Source organism: Gobio gobio (genome assembly GCF_949357685.1).
Source record: "Gobio gobio genome assembly, chromosome: 12".
Taxonomy (NCBI): Eukaryota; Metazoa; Chordata; class Actinopteri; order Cypriniformes; family Gobionidae; genus Gobio; species Gobio gobio.
In genome coordinates this window covers 38,028,443-38,045,387 of record NC_137105.1, presented here as the reverse complement: position 1 = coordinate 38,045,387, position 16,945 = coordinate 38,028,443, and the positions used below count along the sequence as shown (strand labels likewise).

The following is a 16,945-nucleotide window of genomic DNA, read 5'->3' as shown; positions in this document are numbered from 1 at the left end:
CCAACATTCCCTGTAAAAGCAGGTGCGCAAGTTCCATTATGGATTGCTATTATTATGGCGTATTTACCAGGCGCACGCCAGGAGCGGTTCACAGCCGAGGAGACTGATGTGCTTGTAAGAGCAGTGAAAGACAGAGAAGTTGTGTTGTATGGGGATGGGAGAAACCCACCCAAAATAGCGCCGGTTAAACAGGCGTGGGAGGAAATAGCCACAATTGTTTCATCAGCTGGCATCCCCAGGACGTCGCACCAGTGCCGCAAGCGCTACAATGACATCAGAAGACAGGGAAAGTCCAAGCTTGCCAGCATCAATCAGGCACGCCGTGTAACGGGAGGTGGATCTGCCTCTACTCAGGACCTGACGCCAGCAGAGGACATCGCTGCGTCCACCCTCACCGATTTTTTTTCCTGGTTCTTGACGGACAAACCAATTTGTTAGATGTCCTTATATACATATATGTCTTGCCAGAAGTTGCCACTATTGGGCAAACAGGTCTCCTTAATTATTAGACTACAATTAGCCTGAATAATTTGTAAGATAGATTAATGCCTATTTTTTCACATCTTCGTGGCACACCACAATGATTTCCGTCATCTCATGTGTTAATATTTTTTAGTGTAACAATTTATGATTTGCAAAAATAACTGTTGCATCTGTGTAGATTACATGAGCAAAGTGTATGCGCGTTGTGCACGCTATACATTATGGTCAAGCATGCGCCCTTAAAATAGCATAATGAACAACGCGCAACGCGCCACTGACTTTAGACTAGGTTTTTTCTGGTCAGTGGCGCAATTGTTTAATGGAACAGCAAAATAGCACCAGGGATTGTTTGCGCCGGAACACGCCTCCTTTTTTGCGCTGAACCGCCCAGGTAGCGCAAGTTCATTCACTAGTTTAGCGACGTGCTTCTGTGGAGGGAAAAGCGCGCTTTGCGCGGGTGCAAAATAGGAATGACAAATGCGTCGTGTACAAAGTCAATTGCGCTGGGTGCAAGATAGGGCCCTCTGACCGGAAATAGTAAACCATCCGGGAATCTTTGGAATACTTTTTTCAACATACTAAGATTTGGGACATACTAATTATTTTTTCAAATACTATTTAGTACGGATAGTATGCTAATTGGGACGCAGCAAACATTTACGTCCTTGCAAAAAACATTCACACACTTCTTTGTCTACTAACTTGTGCTTGAGCGCCACCAAGTCGTGTTTTACTGTAACTTCAGCAGCTACAGGCACGTGAACAAAAGCATCGATCTCATTGGTTGGACAGTTTTTAACGCGCCACGTCAAAACAAAAAATTAACCCAAGGAGTTTTTTTTTAAACAACGCTTTTACATCTGCCGTTTTGTGCGTTGGATGCGCACACACACGTTAAACAGGCACGAAAATCATCCCAGTGTGAACAGGCCTTTAGACCTCCACAGTCCATATGTTTGCCACTTTTTTTCGAGAGAACTGGAACTTACAAAGAAGAACAGGAAAGTGGGATTGAGAATGCAACTGGGAAATGATGCAGGGGTGCCAAGCATGGCTGAGAATAAGTATGCTAGGCCATGGCTTAAATGGTTCTTTCTTTTTAGATAATTTCTTCACCAGTGCCATACATTTAATGCTGATATAGTACATGTTACGGTTTAGCATTTGTGTGGAAAGGTTTCACTCATGTAACCATATATAATAAAGTCTAATGATGCATGTGTTTGCTTTTGTGTGCTTTACCTCAGGAACAAGGCGGTCCAACTGCCTGACACGGTTTTGGTGGGAAGGGTGTGTAGACAGCCATTCGGGGATGGTGGGTTGGCCACTCAATTGATCATAGATCTCCATCTGCTGCCAAAACACTGTGGCCGCCCTCACATCAGCACACGCCTGTCAGAAACGCACACAAATCTCAATATATACAGATTAAAGAGATGCTTTTCAGGCACGTAAAAGCCCCGCCATCATCAAAGGAAGCAAACAGGGAGATAACATGCACACAACCCGACGGGCGCTCGGAGCTCTGGACAACGTCATGAGTTTGGAGCTAAAGCCGAGAGCAGGCTGGCTCTTGGACAGCATGAATCATGACTAGTCGAGCTAGCCGTGCAACCTTACCGCAGCAACATGCCAGTGTCCTTCACCAAGCCGGCTGTGGCAGGCCGGATCTGAGCCCGTTTACAAGCAGCAGGAGTCCCGTTATTACTACTATAAGAGATAGAAGGGAATTGACTGTTTCTCCATAATGATGCCAAGCATGGAATCAGGAGACATGCTGACAGGAAGAGCACTACACCGTGAACCATTGCCACATGCAGAGAAACGCTTCCATGAAGAAGTTTGTAAAGAAACAGTGCCATCTAGAGGTCATTTGGGATACTGCTGCTATAAATGACTGATATAAAGCAGGTTCCCCACCACTGAATTATTTCTAGTCATCATAAGTTATTCGTTTTTATTCAGTGACGTAGAGGTGAAGTATTTAATTCCTAAGTATGACTTCAAAAGTGACTTTATTTGCAATTTTAGTCAAGCATGTAATACTGTATATAAGGTCCTGTTTACACTTGGTATTAAAATGCGGATCACAAGTAGATGAGGAAGACACGTTTACACCTGGTGTCTCTTTTGTCCACTTTCAACAATGTTTGTCCTGATTTCTTCAAGGGGAGGGTCTATGGGCGGGTACAAGTATGTGTTTTTTAAGGTCTTTCGATCTAATGGACGAAATAAGCGTGCACAATTTACATATAAATGCGCCCGGAGACGATGTAAATTTAATTTAGTCTCTGATAGCCGCAAGACCAGAGCGAACACTGAGTGCTTGTTAGAATTGTGCTTGGTATGTTTTTCGTCTTCAATCCAAACTTGAGTCGTCAAAGTTTAAATCCCTTCTTGCTAGCACGCTTCCCATAATGTTTACGTGTAAGGTCCGTAGGCGGACTTTGGCAGCTGTTCGAACGCATTCGACCACATGACAGCTAAACTACGAAAGCAATCCGGTCATATGTTGTTCCAGAAGTAGTCGAAAGTGGACAAGCTCAAAACGTTTTAAACCCCGTTTACGCCAATTTAGCGTAATCGGATTAACGAAAACGCTTCTTAATTCCAGGTGTAAACAGAGCCTAAGGAAAAAAAAAACATTTAGAATAAAAAAAATCCTACAGATGATTTTTTTACACATTAACATTTCTACATTCTGCAATCTAATTTACATGAGGGGAAAAAAATTATCACAATTATTTAAATGCTAATTAATTTACATGATCTACATGAAACAAAATAACACTGAGCTATAAACTGAAACCTGAACATAAACATATACGGTAAGCTGCTTATACTGTGAAACTTATATTGCATTTTATCAATATGCAATCCCTCAGAATTGAACCCAAAAGCTTTGTGTTGCTACAAGAATACTGTGAATTGAATCTGATAATATCTGCAGTACCTTGGCAGCCAGCTGCATGCCAACCTGGTCCGCCTCTGCCTCCAGCTTACGACTGAAGGGCCGGTCAAATAAGAACTACAACACAGACAGAGAAAATGACAGAGAATATGCAGTTAAATGAGCTATTCTGACAGCGCACACAGGAGTTATATTGGGTAAACAGAGGAAAATGGACAGAATAAAGTGAACCATATTTGGAGAACAAAATGACTAGGAGATAAAAAGCCCAACCATTAAAATGTAATTTATTTTAAATGTAATGGGCAAAGATGATGAAAAACAAGGAAAGAAAGGGATGATAATTCACCCATAAAAAGGAGAATAAGAGAGTACATGGTATCTTAGAAGAAAAACACCATAAAAAACTAAAATGCAATTAAATTGAAAGTGGGCCTTTGTTTCATGCCGCACAGTGATTCAGAAAATGCAAATTCAATATCCATTTAGAAGACAAATATATGTAGCTGAATTTTAACTAACCTCAAATTGAAGTCCTTAGAAACCCAAATAAGATCTCCTCTGAGATATTGTTATTGTTTTATAATGGTGGTGAGAGAGTACTTGAGAAGGTTACATTGAGCTTGAGTGGAGGAGTATAATTCTTGTTTAAAGGGTCTTTTAGGGATTTTAGAATCAATATTTAAGAAGTGTTTGCATCGTTAATGGACAAACCCGACCTAAACGGAATCCCATCAATGTCTTAAGCTCAATTGTGAACAAGCAAAATTTAATAAAAATACAAAATGATAAATATGATATAGTAATTCAGCAAGGACACAGTAAATTGATCAAAAAAGTGACAGTAAAATCACTACAAAAAAAATATATTTCAAATAAATGCTGGTATTTGAACTTGGTATCCATTAAAGAATCATAAAAAAAATTAAAACAACTGACATTTTACTGTATTTTTTATCAAATAAATGGAGCCTTGGTAAGCATACTGTAAGCATACTTATACACTATATGTAAAAAAAGTATTGGGACACACCTCTTAATTATTGAATTCAAGTGTTTCAATCAAACCTATAGAGTGTAGGATATCACTTTGTAGCTCTGGAAAGTCTGAAGTGCTCAGTGAATTCAAGCATGGTGAATGGTGCTGTGATAGGATGCCACCTTCGCAATAAGACAGTTTGTGAAATGTCATCCCTGCTAGATTTTCCATGGTTAACTCTAAGTGGTATTTTTGGAAAGTGGAAGTGTTCAGGAACAGCAGCAGCTCAGATCACAAAGTCACAGAGTGGATTAACTGAGTGCTGAGGTGCATGGTGTGTAAAAGTGAGCAATGATGATTCCATAGCTAAAGAGTTACAAACTTCCACTGGCGTTAATATCAAGAAAAAACTGTGTGGTGGGAGCTTCATGGAATGGGTTTCCATGACCGAGCAGCTGCATGCAAGCCTCACATCACCAAGTACAATGCCAAGAATCAGATGGAGTGGTGGAAAGCATTTTGGACCATGCTATGCTTCCAACTTTGTTGGAATAGTTTGGGGAAAGACTTTTTCTATTCCAGCATGACTGTGCCGCAGAGCACAAAGCAAGGTCCATGAAGACTCAAAAAAATTAGTTTGGTGTAGAAGAATTTTACTGGCCCGCACGGAGCCCTGACCTCAACCCCATCGAACACCTTTGGGATGAACAGAGACTGCGAGCCAGGCCGTCTTGTCCAACATCAGTGCTTTACCTCACAAATGCTCTACTGGATGAATGGGCAAAAAAATCCCACAGAAATGCTCCAAAATCTTATGGAAAACCTTCCCAGAAGAGTGGAAGCTATTATAGCTGCAATGGGGAGATCAACTACATATGAATGTATATGTATTTAAAATGCAATGTCATTAAAGTCACTGTTGGTGTAATGATTAGGGGTCCCAATACTTTTGTTCATATATTGTATACATATATCATAAAAATAAGAGTTAAAAAAAATTAATATAATATAATTAATATAATATAATATAATATAATATAATATAATATAATATAATATAATTAATATAATTAATATAATATAATTAATATATAATATAATATATAATATAATTAATATAATATAATATAATATAATATAATATAATATAATATAATATAATATAATATAATATAATATAATTAATATAATATAATATAATATAACATAACATAACATAACATAACATAACATAATTAATATAATATAATATAATATAATATAATTAATATAATATAATATAATATAATATAATATAATATAATATAATATAATATAATATAATATAATATAATATAATATAATATAATATAATATAATATAATATAATATAATATATAATATAATATAATATAATATAATATAATATAATATAATATAATATAATATATTAGTTCTTTTCAAGGGCCAGAACCAGCTTTTCTTCAGCGAAACGTGGAATGAAGGCAGATAAGGAATGAAAAAGGAAACAGAGAAATATCGCAAGGTCAACTGTCACCTGCACTAGTTTGCCCTGAATCCAATGGCCCAGCAGAGCTAAACTGTCCCGAGGACAGATGGCCCAGATCGCCGTTAGCAGGACGACAGACAGCAGATCCACCACGTGAGATAAACTGGCCTGTTCTGCCTGAGAAAGAGAAAGAAATTCATTACGGGCTTTTCTGTCTTTGTTGATTTTGTTGTTTATCTACTATGCTAATTTGTTTGCATTTGGTGTTAAGAACCATTTTTACTCTTGCTTAGCAACCCATTCTCTGACAGCATGCCCAATTAGGAACAATGTAGAAAAACAAAGACAAAGAAACAAGCAATTTAACAACGAGAGACATAATGAATCACACTGAATCGGAATTATAATACACATTCTACTGAAAGAAGGACAGCAGATATGCCAAAACACATGTCCACGAGTGGTCAGGTACATGCTGCAAAGCAGATTTGTTGGGTAATTATGCCATCTTCAGGGTCATAAAGTTATATAGCTATTTTTAACATGTTACAATGGTTTACTTCAATTAAAATGTACTGTTTTCATTTTCTTCACCCTCAAACACTTGTTTGTGTTTTTTTATTATTCTTTTAAACATAACAGGATAATTTTATTACATTTCTATGATGCTCTTTTACATGCAATTTTTAATGACTATCAAGCTTAAAGGGATAGTTCACCCAAAAATGAAAATTCGTTCCAAACCCCTAAGACCTTCGTTCATCTTCGGAGCAATTAAGATATTTTTGATGAAATTCCAGAGCTCTCTGAACCCTCCACAGACAGCAATTTAATTACACTTTCAAGGCCCAGAAAGATATTAAAAACATTGTTAAAATAGTCCATGTGACTCCAGTGGTTCAACCTTAAAGGAAATGTATGTAAGATTGTGGCCAAAACTGGTACTGCAATCACTTTCAAATTACTGTAGAGCGGTGTATCCCCTCTCCCCCTCCCCCCTGACTTGAGGTTGCCAGATAGGCTGCAGGATCCAGCAGGAACGTAGGCTTCTACAAGGAGCTTCCAATGGCAAGTGACGAGTCCTACACAGCAAGTTTTTTTTTTTCATTGTCACAACGTTTTTCTGATTCATAACGAGGTCTTTTAGGTTTCGTAAAGTTTTATTTTTTATCCAAAAAGTTTGTAGCTGCAGCTGTGGTAACTAGAGCAGAGCTGGCAACCCGGATGCCGAAACACTACTGACTTTGTGATTGGTAGATAGGTGGAGGGTGGCGCTTCAGGCCAAAACACAACATGTCAACATCAACATCAGTTGAGGACTGCAACTTCACTTTTAAATGACAATATCCTGGCCGGACTACTGTTGTCAGTGATATAAATATTTTAAATTAACATGATTTCTTAATGTCTAGTGACATATCAGGGCGATTTATGATTAATTGAAATACATTTCTTACATACAGTTCCTTTAATTTTATGAAGCGATGAGAATACTTTTTGTGTGTAAAAAACAAAAACAAAATAACTTTATTCAACAATTTCTTTATAGCCTGTGTCAGGCTCCTACGCAGTTTCCGTTGCGCTTTCGAGTTCTACGGCATGACACATTTGAGCACCATGACACATTGTGTGTGAGATGCACAGTATTTACAATATAAACTGCGCAGGAGACTGGCTAGAACAAAATTATTGAATAAAGTCGTCATTTTTGTTTGTTTTCGCGCACAAAAAGTATTCTCATCGCTTCATAAAATAAAAGGATGAACCACTGGAGTCACATGGACTAATTTAACTTTTCTGGGCCTTGAAAGTGTTAATTAAATTGCTGTCTATGGCCTGAGTTCTCAGATTTCATAAAAAATATATTTATTTGTGTTACAAAAAAGGTAAACTATCATTTAAAGGCGAACTATCCCTTTAAATCTTGGTTTGGTCCTCACTCCTCACACAAATGTGAGATTTTTTTATTGTTGTTTTTATTTGACACTCGACAGTCACTGAACACCATTTACTTCAATGTGCAAAATAGCAGTGTTCCACACAACCATTAATACATTTGGTGTCAGTAAGATTTTTTTTTAATGTTTTTGAAAGCATCTTATGCTCACCAACATTGCATTTATCTGATTAAAAAAAAAAAAGTAAAACTGTAATATTCTATATTGTGAAATATTATTGCAGTTTAACGTAACAATTTAACCTATTTAAAAATGTAACTCATTTCAGCATCATTGCTCAGTCTTAAGTGCCAAATGATCCTTCAGAAATCATTCTAATATGCTGATTTGCTGCTCAAGAAATATTTCTTATCATCAATGTTGAAAATGGCTGTGCTGCTTTTTTTTGTGGAAACAGTGATACATTCAAGTATTCTTTGCTGAATAGAAAGAATATGAAATAAATCATGTGCGTCAATTATAAGATTGCTTTTCTTCTCAACTGTAGCTACGATCCCAGAATAAAATAATTTTTGATTAAAGTGTGCATGCAGATTTGTAGTATATGCAACAAGTCAGAGGGAGTCTCATAAAGACTAAAAATAACATGGTCTTGGCTTTAAAGGGACTTTAGTGTCACAGAAAAATGTACTGGATCTAGTTTTTCATAGCCATATGATGTTAGACCTCATATGAGCGCTAAACTCCTTCACCCTAACCAGACCCACAAGCATGCAGTGATGCAACAGCTCTGAAACTAAAACATCTCTTTAAACCGAACCCTTAACAGCGCTTAGTGCCTCTGAGACAGGACGCCTACTTCTCTTCATTTAAACCAAGGGAAGAGATGAAAGTAAAACATGACACGCGCAAAAGAGAGATAAAGCTAGCACTTGAATCTAATGAAGGGTGTTTTACTTTCAGAAAAAAGCTGAGAGACACAGCAAAGGAAGTACAAATTTAATGTGATCCAAACTATAAAGGCCAGAGGCAGTCCGAGGGCCCTACAACCATCTGACAATGGTGCAGATAGCAGACCATGTAATACTCATATACATTTAAATTGAAATCAAAATCACCCTAAGAGAGAGATTACTTGCTCTTGTTTACTTTACTTTTACCATATTTAATTACGATTCTGATCAAATGATCAATGTCCAATCGGGTGTTTCTGTGCAGGGGTCTGACAGTGTGGGCGGGACTTACTGCATGACCAATCAGAGCGTGAGCCATCTCATGTCCCAATATAAAGACCAGCTGATGAATGTCTGCTACAGCCTTCAGCATTCCTGTGAAGACGAAGATCTCTCCATTCTGAAACACATGCACACACACAATCATTCCAGCTGTGAAATCAGAGTAATTTTCTCCTCTACTAATCAGTCTCAAGATTTCCAGTGAATTAAGAACATCCTCTCTCTCTTTGCTAAAGAGCTAAACTGTATGAAGAAACTGTTCATTAGGATAGCTCAGAGAAAGATATAAATATAACATAAGAGAAAATATCCAAAACAGTTTGGCTCAATTACAGTTACAATATATATATATATATATATATATATATATATATATATATATATATATATATATATATATATATATATATATATATATATATATATATATATATATATATATATATATATATATATATATATATATATATATATATATATATATATATATATATATATATATATATATATATATATATATATATATATATATATATATATATATATATATATAGTATAAAATAAGTATATTTTTAGTGCTGTCAAATCGCATCCAAAATAAAAAAAATTATGTTTACATAATATATGTGTGTGTACTGTGTATAATTATTACACATGCATTTATATATTTGAGAATTTTTATTTTTATATTTATATATAATATAAATTATATAAATATATATGCAATATATACACACATGCAAATATTTCATAAATATATACATGCATGTGTGGGTATTCAAATATACATAATAATTATACACAGTACACACACATGTTATGTAAACACAAACCTTTATTTTGGATGCGATTAATCGATTTGACAGCATTAATATTTTTGTATATCTTTTACAAAGACTGTCCTAAACAATGAAATAGGGATATATACACACTACTGTTGAAAAAATTTAGGGCAGGAGGATTTTGAAATTAAAGTCTCTCATTTGATCAACAATAGAGTAAAAAAAAAGTTTTTTAAAAATGTACTATCAAAATTTACAATTTTTTACTGTATTTGTACTTAAATGTATTTTTAAATGGAAGTTATGCCGGTATTCAGTGTCACATGATCCTTGTGAAATCAGTCTAATATGCTGATTTGCTGATCAAGTCACATTTCAAGAAACATTATTAGTATCAATGATCAAAATAGTTGTGCTGCAACATTTTTTGTGGAAACTGTGATATTTATATAAGGATTCTTTGATGAATAAAAAAACATTTATTTGAAATGGAAAACTTTTAAAGGGGTGGTAAACCACGATTTCACTATTCTAACTTTAGCTAGCGTGTAATGTTGCTGCTTGAGCATAAACAACATCTGCAAAGTTACAACGTTCAAAGTTTAAAGCAAAGGGAGATATTTGCTTTTAAAGAAATCAGTTTCTAAGAACTACAGCAAACGGCCAGTAGGCGACTACACACATTCCTCCAGGGTTGGTGACATCACCAGGCTCAATATTTACATAAACCCCTCCTCCGAGAATATTAAATAGGGGGGGCGGGGGCGCCATTTTGTATCGCGGCGCTGTTGTGGTATAAGTTAGTTAGTGTTGTTGCCGCGATGCCGAGGAAATGCTGTTATTTCCATCCGGATTGCAAGTCTGGGGTACTTGCTCTGTTCAGCCTTCCTTGGGACGGGGGTGCGTTGCAGAGCGTTTAACATACAGCATGTTATATGCACGTGTGTTTGAGTCAGCGGGGAATCAGGCGCGCGCAGGGCTCCTGCAGCACATCTAACAGAGGAAAACATCCACCGTCTTCGCGATTTCAATGCCGGATTTGCACAACGTCAGCTGCGTGAAAAAAACACTGCCGGTGCGTGGATGCACGACGCGCGCGCTGCACATTTCACGGAGGACAACACAAACTTCCGCAAACTTCGCGAGTTCAATACAGGATATGTACAACGGCTTGTCCTGAAAGCTGGATTTACAAACAGAAGCTGTTTACGGGCCACAACCTGTAAGTCTGATTTATATTTCATCGATGTGTTTTCCTGTAATAGGTTGTAGCAAGGAAGTAAACAGATGACAGCGCTGTTCTGCAAACCAGTCTGTTAAATGCTCATTCATACTTAACGTTATCCGACGAACACCTAACATTACAAACACTAACGTTAAAATCTCAACAGCGAACCTGGCATTAGTGTAAATGATTCTTTGATTAGAGCTTTTATGTATTGTTTATCTTCAGGCTTGCTAAACATGGTTCTGTGTGTGATTTGGCTAACTTACTAGTTAAAGCCAGTGCTTAGTGTTCGTTTTGGGTTAGTTCTTGCAACAGATATTTGGCTATAATCGTTCTAAAAATACAAAAGTTAAAGTGCCATTCAGTAGCGATCACTATAGACCCGCAGTCTTTACTCTTGAGGACTGAACAGGTTCTGCTCGATCATCTTCACTCAAATGTTCTGGGTCTGATTCGGGCTCATATGGTTTTATTGACGCGACCAAAGCACAGCCTCCAGGTAAGGGGCGTGACGTTTCCGACAACCGTGCACTGCGGTTAGCGAATCAGAACACACTAGGCCAGCTAACCAATCAGAACCCACTGCGTATTTTTGAGGGACTGGCTTCATACAACCCGGAAAGCATCAGACCGTTTTACAAGGAGGGACAGAGAAGTGTAGAATAAAGGTCAAATATATGAAAAATAAGGCAATTTTTTTTTAAACGAAGCATGAACACATGTTACAGTGCACCCCACAAACACAGTCAAGCCTTCAAAAGAATGTGTTTTACCACCCCTTTAATAAATATAATGCATCCTTGCTGTGTGAAAGCATTCATTTCTCTTTTTTTTTTTAAATCGTACTGACCAAAAACAATTACAGAGAGTGTATATTGATACATACTCACTGCAATACTTTTTCTCACAAATTCAGCATCAATATTTCATATTTCAATATTTTCAATTCTTTTATTTATTTAATTGTGTATTTATATCATGTCCAACATATGTGAAATGAAGAGGTCATGTAAACTACAAACTCTGAGATGGACATTTTTCTGCGCAGTCAGAGTTACTTCTGAAGAAAAAAATTTAATTATATAAAAAAAAAACATTGACCCCTTTAAATTGAATAGAGTTGATTTATTTATTAGACAAACAATTTGGTTATTATGTTATCAGATACTGTATGACTCACTGGCAAAACAAATGCGTTGATGGGAGAGCCGTCCACCACATGGACAGTCCAGGTGACAGCGGACATCTCAGCAATGTCCTTGTTCCTCTGGGCCAGAGTCTGAACCAGTAGCTCCACCGCCTTGTGCCTGGGGTCCGATGGAGCAATCAGAGAATCCTTAAACTCCTCCGTATACTGAGAGACAGAATAAAGGAGAAAGAGCCAAAAAAATGTAATGGAATTAAATGAAATGATTTGTGATATTCTAATGGCTCGTTTCCACTGAGCAGTGCGGTACGGTTCAGTACAGTACAGTATGATTCGGGACCGTAAACCCTGATTAGGCTTGCGTTTCCACAGCCAACAGTACGCTTATGATAAGCGTGGTGTAGCGTTCGGCGTCATTCTCGAGCAAAGAAGAAAGTGGCACAGTAAACAACAATGGATGATATACAGCTCTTGATGCAGATCTTGTTCTTGCTTCTCGGCATGTGGCTGTTGTCACAAGAATGAGACAAGCTTTGTTTGAAAGACAAGCTTTGTCTTTCCTTTGCTTGGCTGCAAGGAAAGACACAGTCGAAAAAGCATGCGCAAGTGACAATTCACTGTCAACCAATCAACGTACTGCAATGAATCTAGCTCCACCCTTTAGTACTGGACTACTGTGGTAGGTACACCAACGGAAGGGTGCCAAAAAAGTGGAACCGTTCCGCTCAGTGGAAACGAGCCATGAGTTTCATTTTCATAATATCCCATAGCACAATAAAATCCAAAATTTTTGGATAACTCCAGACATTTGCATACACTATTATAAGACTTACATATTGCCCTGGAAGCATTATTGTTGATCATAAATGTATAGTAACTGCACTGAATACAAAATGTAAACTGACTACACAAGCTGTGTGACTTGACCAGGCATACCGCTTCCGCAGTGGACTGAGCCAGTTCCATGAAAGCCTCCTTGCTGAACAACAGCAGTCGGGTCCTGCCTGTAATTGGAGATTCATCCAGGTGGGTGAGAAAAAGGAGAGAGATGATGAACAGCAGTCCCGACCCAGCTACCAACAAGTACCAGCGTCGATGCCACATCCATTCACGAAACATTTGCTTTTTATTGGGCGGCAGGGCCATCCACCATTTTCTGATGCTCCTAGAGCCCGAAAGACACACAAGAAATCTGAATCAGAGTTCTTATCATTAAATCTGATCATACCCTCACAGAAAACCAAGAACTTTGGTGTCAATGGACAGCCATATGCTCCCCAAGCTCCCCATTTACTAACCACAGTAAAGACAAGTATATATGGAGACTGTATAAGGACTTTTGGTGGATGTTCTGCAGGTTGTGTGAAGCTAAAGCACTTTTGCAAGTTGTACATGTTTTTTTTTTTTAAATAATTTAATACTTTTATTCAGTTAAGATGCATTAAAAGGATTGTCTCAGTTACGTATGTAACCCTTGTTCCCAGAAGGAGGAAACGGAGACATTACGTCAGTGAAACCTCCATTCCGTCTGTGACTGACTGAAAGAGAAGCACTGTTTCAAAAGATTTATATTTCTGAGAAATGAGAAATTATTTGTGATTTTCAATACATCAAAGAATCCTGAAAAAAAAAAATCATCATCATGGCTTCCACAAAAATATTAAGCAGAACTACTGTTTTCAACATTGCTATAATATTATTATAATATTATAATATTATTATAATATTATTATTTCACAATATTACTCCTTTAATTTTGATCAAATAAATGCAGAATATAAGAGACTTACCGTCCCCAAACCTTTGAATAGTAAATGTTTCTATTATGTGCATTATACATTATAATGTATCTTAACCCTGATTTCACTGTACAAGTCTAGTTGATTTAGTGTGAACTAGTGTTGTCACGATACTGGAATTTCTAACTTCGATACGATACCTGGAAAAGTATTGACATTCTATACCACGGGGGAAAAAAGCTGCATATACTGTCAAATAGATATTTGTAATATTTCTTTTTTTGTCCATCTATTAAAAGTCTAGGCAATCAAACATTTCTTCTGAAGAGATCACTTAATATGATGTTTTTTTTTCATATATAGGCTAAACGATGATCAATTACCATTACAATTATCTCACAAATTTGCTAACTCAATGTATTGTTGCAATAGCTCACACACAGCACAAGGAAGCTTGATTTCAAATGGTAAATTGAATTTAAATAGACAAGTAAACAGTAATAAAATAAGAACAAAAACAAACTACTAACAATAGCACAAATGAATACAATAGAATAAAGATCATTTTTTCAGGTAGGTCTAACAGTATTCAGGAAAGAAACTGAATAAAAAACAACAACAAAGTAATCAAATATAAAATAACATTGGATAATATTCATTGTAAAAAATTCTAAACAGATTAATCCATTAAAGTTACACAAGTTAATGAGTCAAGAGCAGTAAGTGATCATTTGTCTTTTTGTAGTTTGAATAACATATATATATATATATACACAAAAGAAAAAACCTTTTTGAAAAAATTTTTTTTATTAACGTTATGCTATGTCCACTTAAAAAAAAAGACATGAAATGAAATTACTTGTATAGGCAAAACATTTTTACTTTTTCATTAACCAATCCATTTTTAGGTTTCAGGATTTTTTTAAACCAAACTTTGTATAAAAGTAATTCTCAACTATGTTATGAAAGATATAATGGAATGAATTGATATACCATTTTACTCTATGCAATATGTGGGTATAACGGCCATGAATTGGGGGTCCCATTCAATACAACGCATCTATACACTCTATATAATTTGCATATTAATGTGTTCTTGGGGCAACATGCAATGAAAAAAAATAAGTGTAATAATGGGAATAGTAATTGGCAATGTTTTCATAGTAATATATAATATTTTGTAGGAATATGTATAATTTATTTCCCTATTCACTTGTTGTGTCTCCCAAAACAGTGGACATGTATGAAATCAAATCAATGCCCTGTTTTGTGACAGAAAGTTATATTTTGATTAGAAACCCCATAACATTTTCCTGAGATGTTGATTTACTACAACAAACAATTTGAAAATTAGTCTGATTAATCTAATTTGATTACTAAATTATTGTCAGTCATTTTTGTTTTGTGCTGTGTTTTGTGGAGTTGTTGTTGTCATGGTGAAACCTCCAAACATTGTGACATGTATGGTCAGAGAAATTCACAAAAATATAATGTCCAATACATTGGACAAAAGTCTATTCCAGGGTCCCAGGGGAATATGAACATCAGTATAAGCCAATAAATATGGTTACTAACTGGACATAAAATACATAATAATAACAATAAAATCATAATCTGCTAAATATAAATCTACAGAGATGTTTTTTACATATTAAAAAAACATCTAATAAAAGGTTTAAAGTAAAAAAAGAGTAAAGTTTATTAAAAATATTTCAATACTAATGGTCATAATATAATTTGTTGGCCTACATTTTAAAATAATAATAAAAGCAATACAGATTTATAATTTTTGCCATCACATCAGTTATCATAACAGCAAAAAAAATTATTGAGTATCACTATCTGCCACAATACAGTATTGGTGTATCCCTATCTGGAGCTGTTCACTGATTCACCAGTTATATGTAAACGAGGAGGTAAGTATGTTGTCATTTATATGAAGTATTTTAAGAGACTCACCTGCCCAATATGATGGCCATGAGCTTCTGCAGGGGCTTCAGCACCAGCCATATCAAGGGTGCAGGTAAAGCTCTCAGCCTACCTGAGGTGTGAAACTCACACGCCGGCGGCACTCGATGAACTTGAGCTCTGAATGTTATTAAACTGGTGTTTAGTCTTAATCTTGACCTCAGACAGAGAGATGAAGGAGAAACAGCGACAGATCCTCTAGGTTTCAGATATGAAGATGAGTTTGTCCTCATAAAATCAGTCCGAGGAGATGCAAAGAGTGATGGACGGCAGTGAAAGTGTCTCTGTCCACAACATCTTATCACTGAGTGTAACCCTAGCCGGTTCATTGACATTAAAGTGGACAACATGTCGAGTTTGATCAGGCCAATATTACTATAAAATGCACTGAACATTCATTTTTACTCTGTTTTGCTTATGTAAAATTCACAAAAGTAATTTCAATGACACTGTCAAAGCAAAGTCCAGTCCTCACGGTGCGTTGGTCGAGCGGTATTAAACTTTAACTAGATCGCCAAAACGTTCAGTGTTGCTAGACTTTTATTGCTACAACTACTTAATCATACGCATTAATTGTATTAAACGCGTATGTATCTCTATCTGTTTTTAGAAGCCCTCGAAACTCCTTCACGTACTTCACTGCGCCAGTTAAAACACTCCCCCGCGAACAGCAACACTTCGCCATCGTTCCGCCCGTCTTTCAAAAGTCCATATACTGGATTTGAACTCTTTCAGTGAAGAAGAACACACAATAAACACCTATATTTGGAATCGTGTTAGAATTCTATTTCAGTGATATTTTTGTGTCTGTTCAGATCTTGACATGGTCACAACGTCTTCTGCCAATACAAAAACGATGTTTATGGTAACACTTTACAATAAGGTTTCATCTGTTAACATTATTTTACTACATTTGTACAAAAATACTTAACAGTATTTACTACTGGATACTAGTGGACCTGGCTAACATGAACTAACAATGAACAGTTAACTAATATTAACAAAGAGTAATAAGTATTGTAACAAATTATGGCCCGGTTTCACAGACAGGGCTTAGACTAAACCAGGATTAGGCCTTAGTTCAAT

At 36.2% G+C, this 16,945-nt stretch overlaps 1 protein-coding gene across 1 annotated transcript in view; it reads right to left on the bottom strand.

Annotated features, from left to right (window-relative positions):
* oma1 (OMA1 zinc metallopeptidase) overlaps positions 1–16,568 on the bottom strand; it is a 28,054-nt gene extending 11,486 nt beyond the window's left edge. The window contains exons 1-7 of the mRNA XM_079831061.1: positions 15,851–16,568; positions 13,089–13,317; positions 12,186–12,359; positions 9,006–9,113; positions 5,911–6,039; positions 3,437–3,511; positions 1,726–1,875 (exon numbers count right to left, since the gene is read on the bottom strand). Coding sequence (XP_079687187.1) covers positions 1,726–1,875; positions 3,437–3,511; positions 5,911–6,039; positions 9,006–9,113; positions 12,186–12,359; positions 13,089–13,317; positions 15,851–16,254 — 1,269 coding nt within the window. The 5' untranslated portion in view covers positions 16,255–16,568. The remainder of the gene's footprint in view (positions 1–1,725; positions 1,876–3,436; positions 3,512–5,910; positions 6,040–9,005; positions 9,114–12,185; positions 12,360–13,088; positions 13,318–15,850) is intronic.
* Between the last annotated feature and the right edge of the window lie 377 nt (positions 16,569–16,945).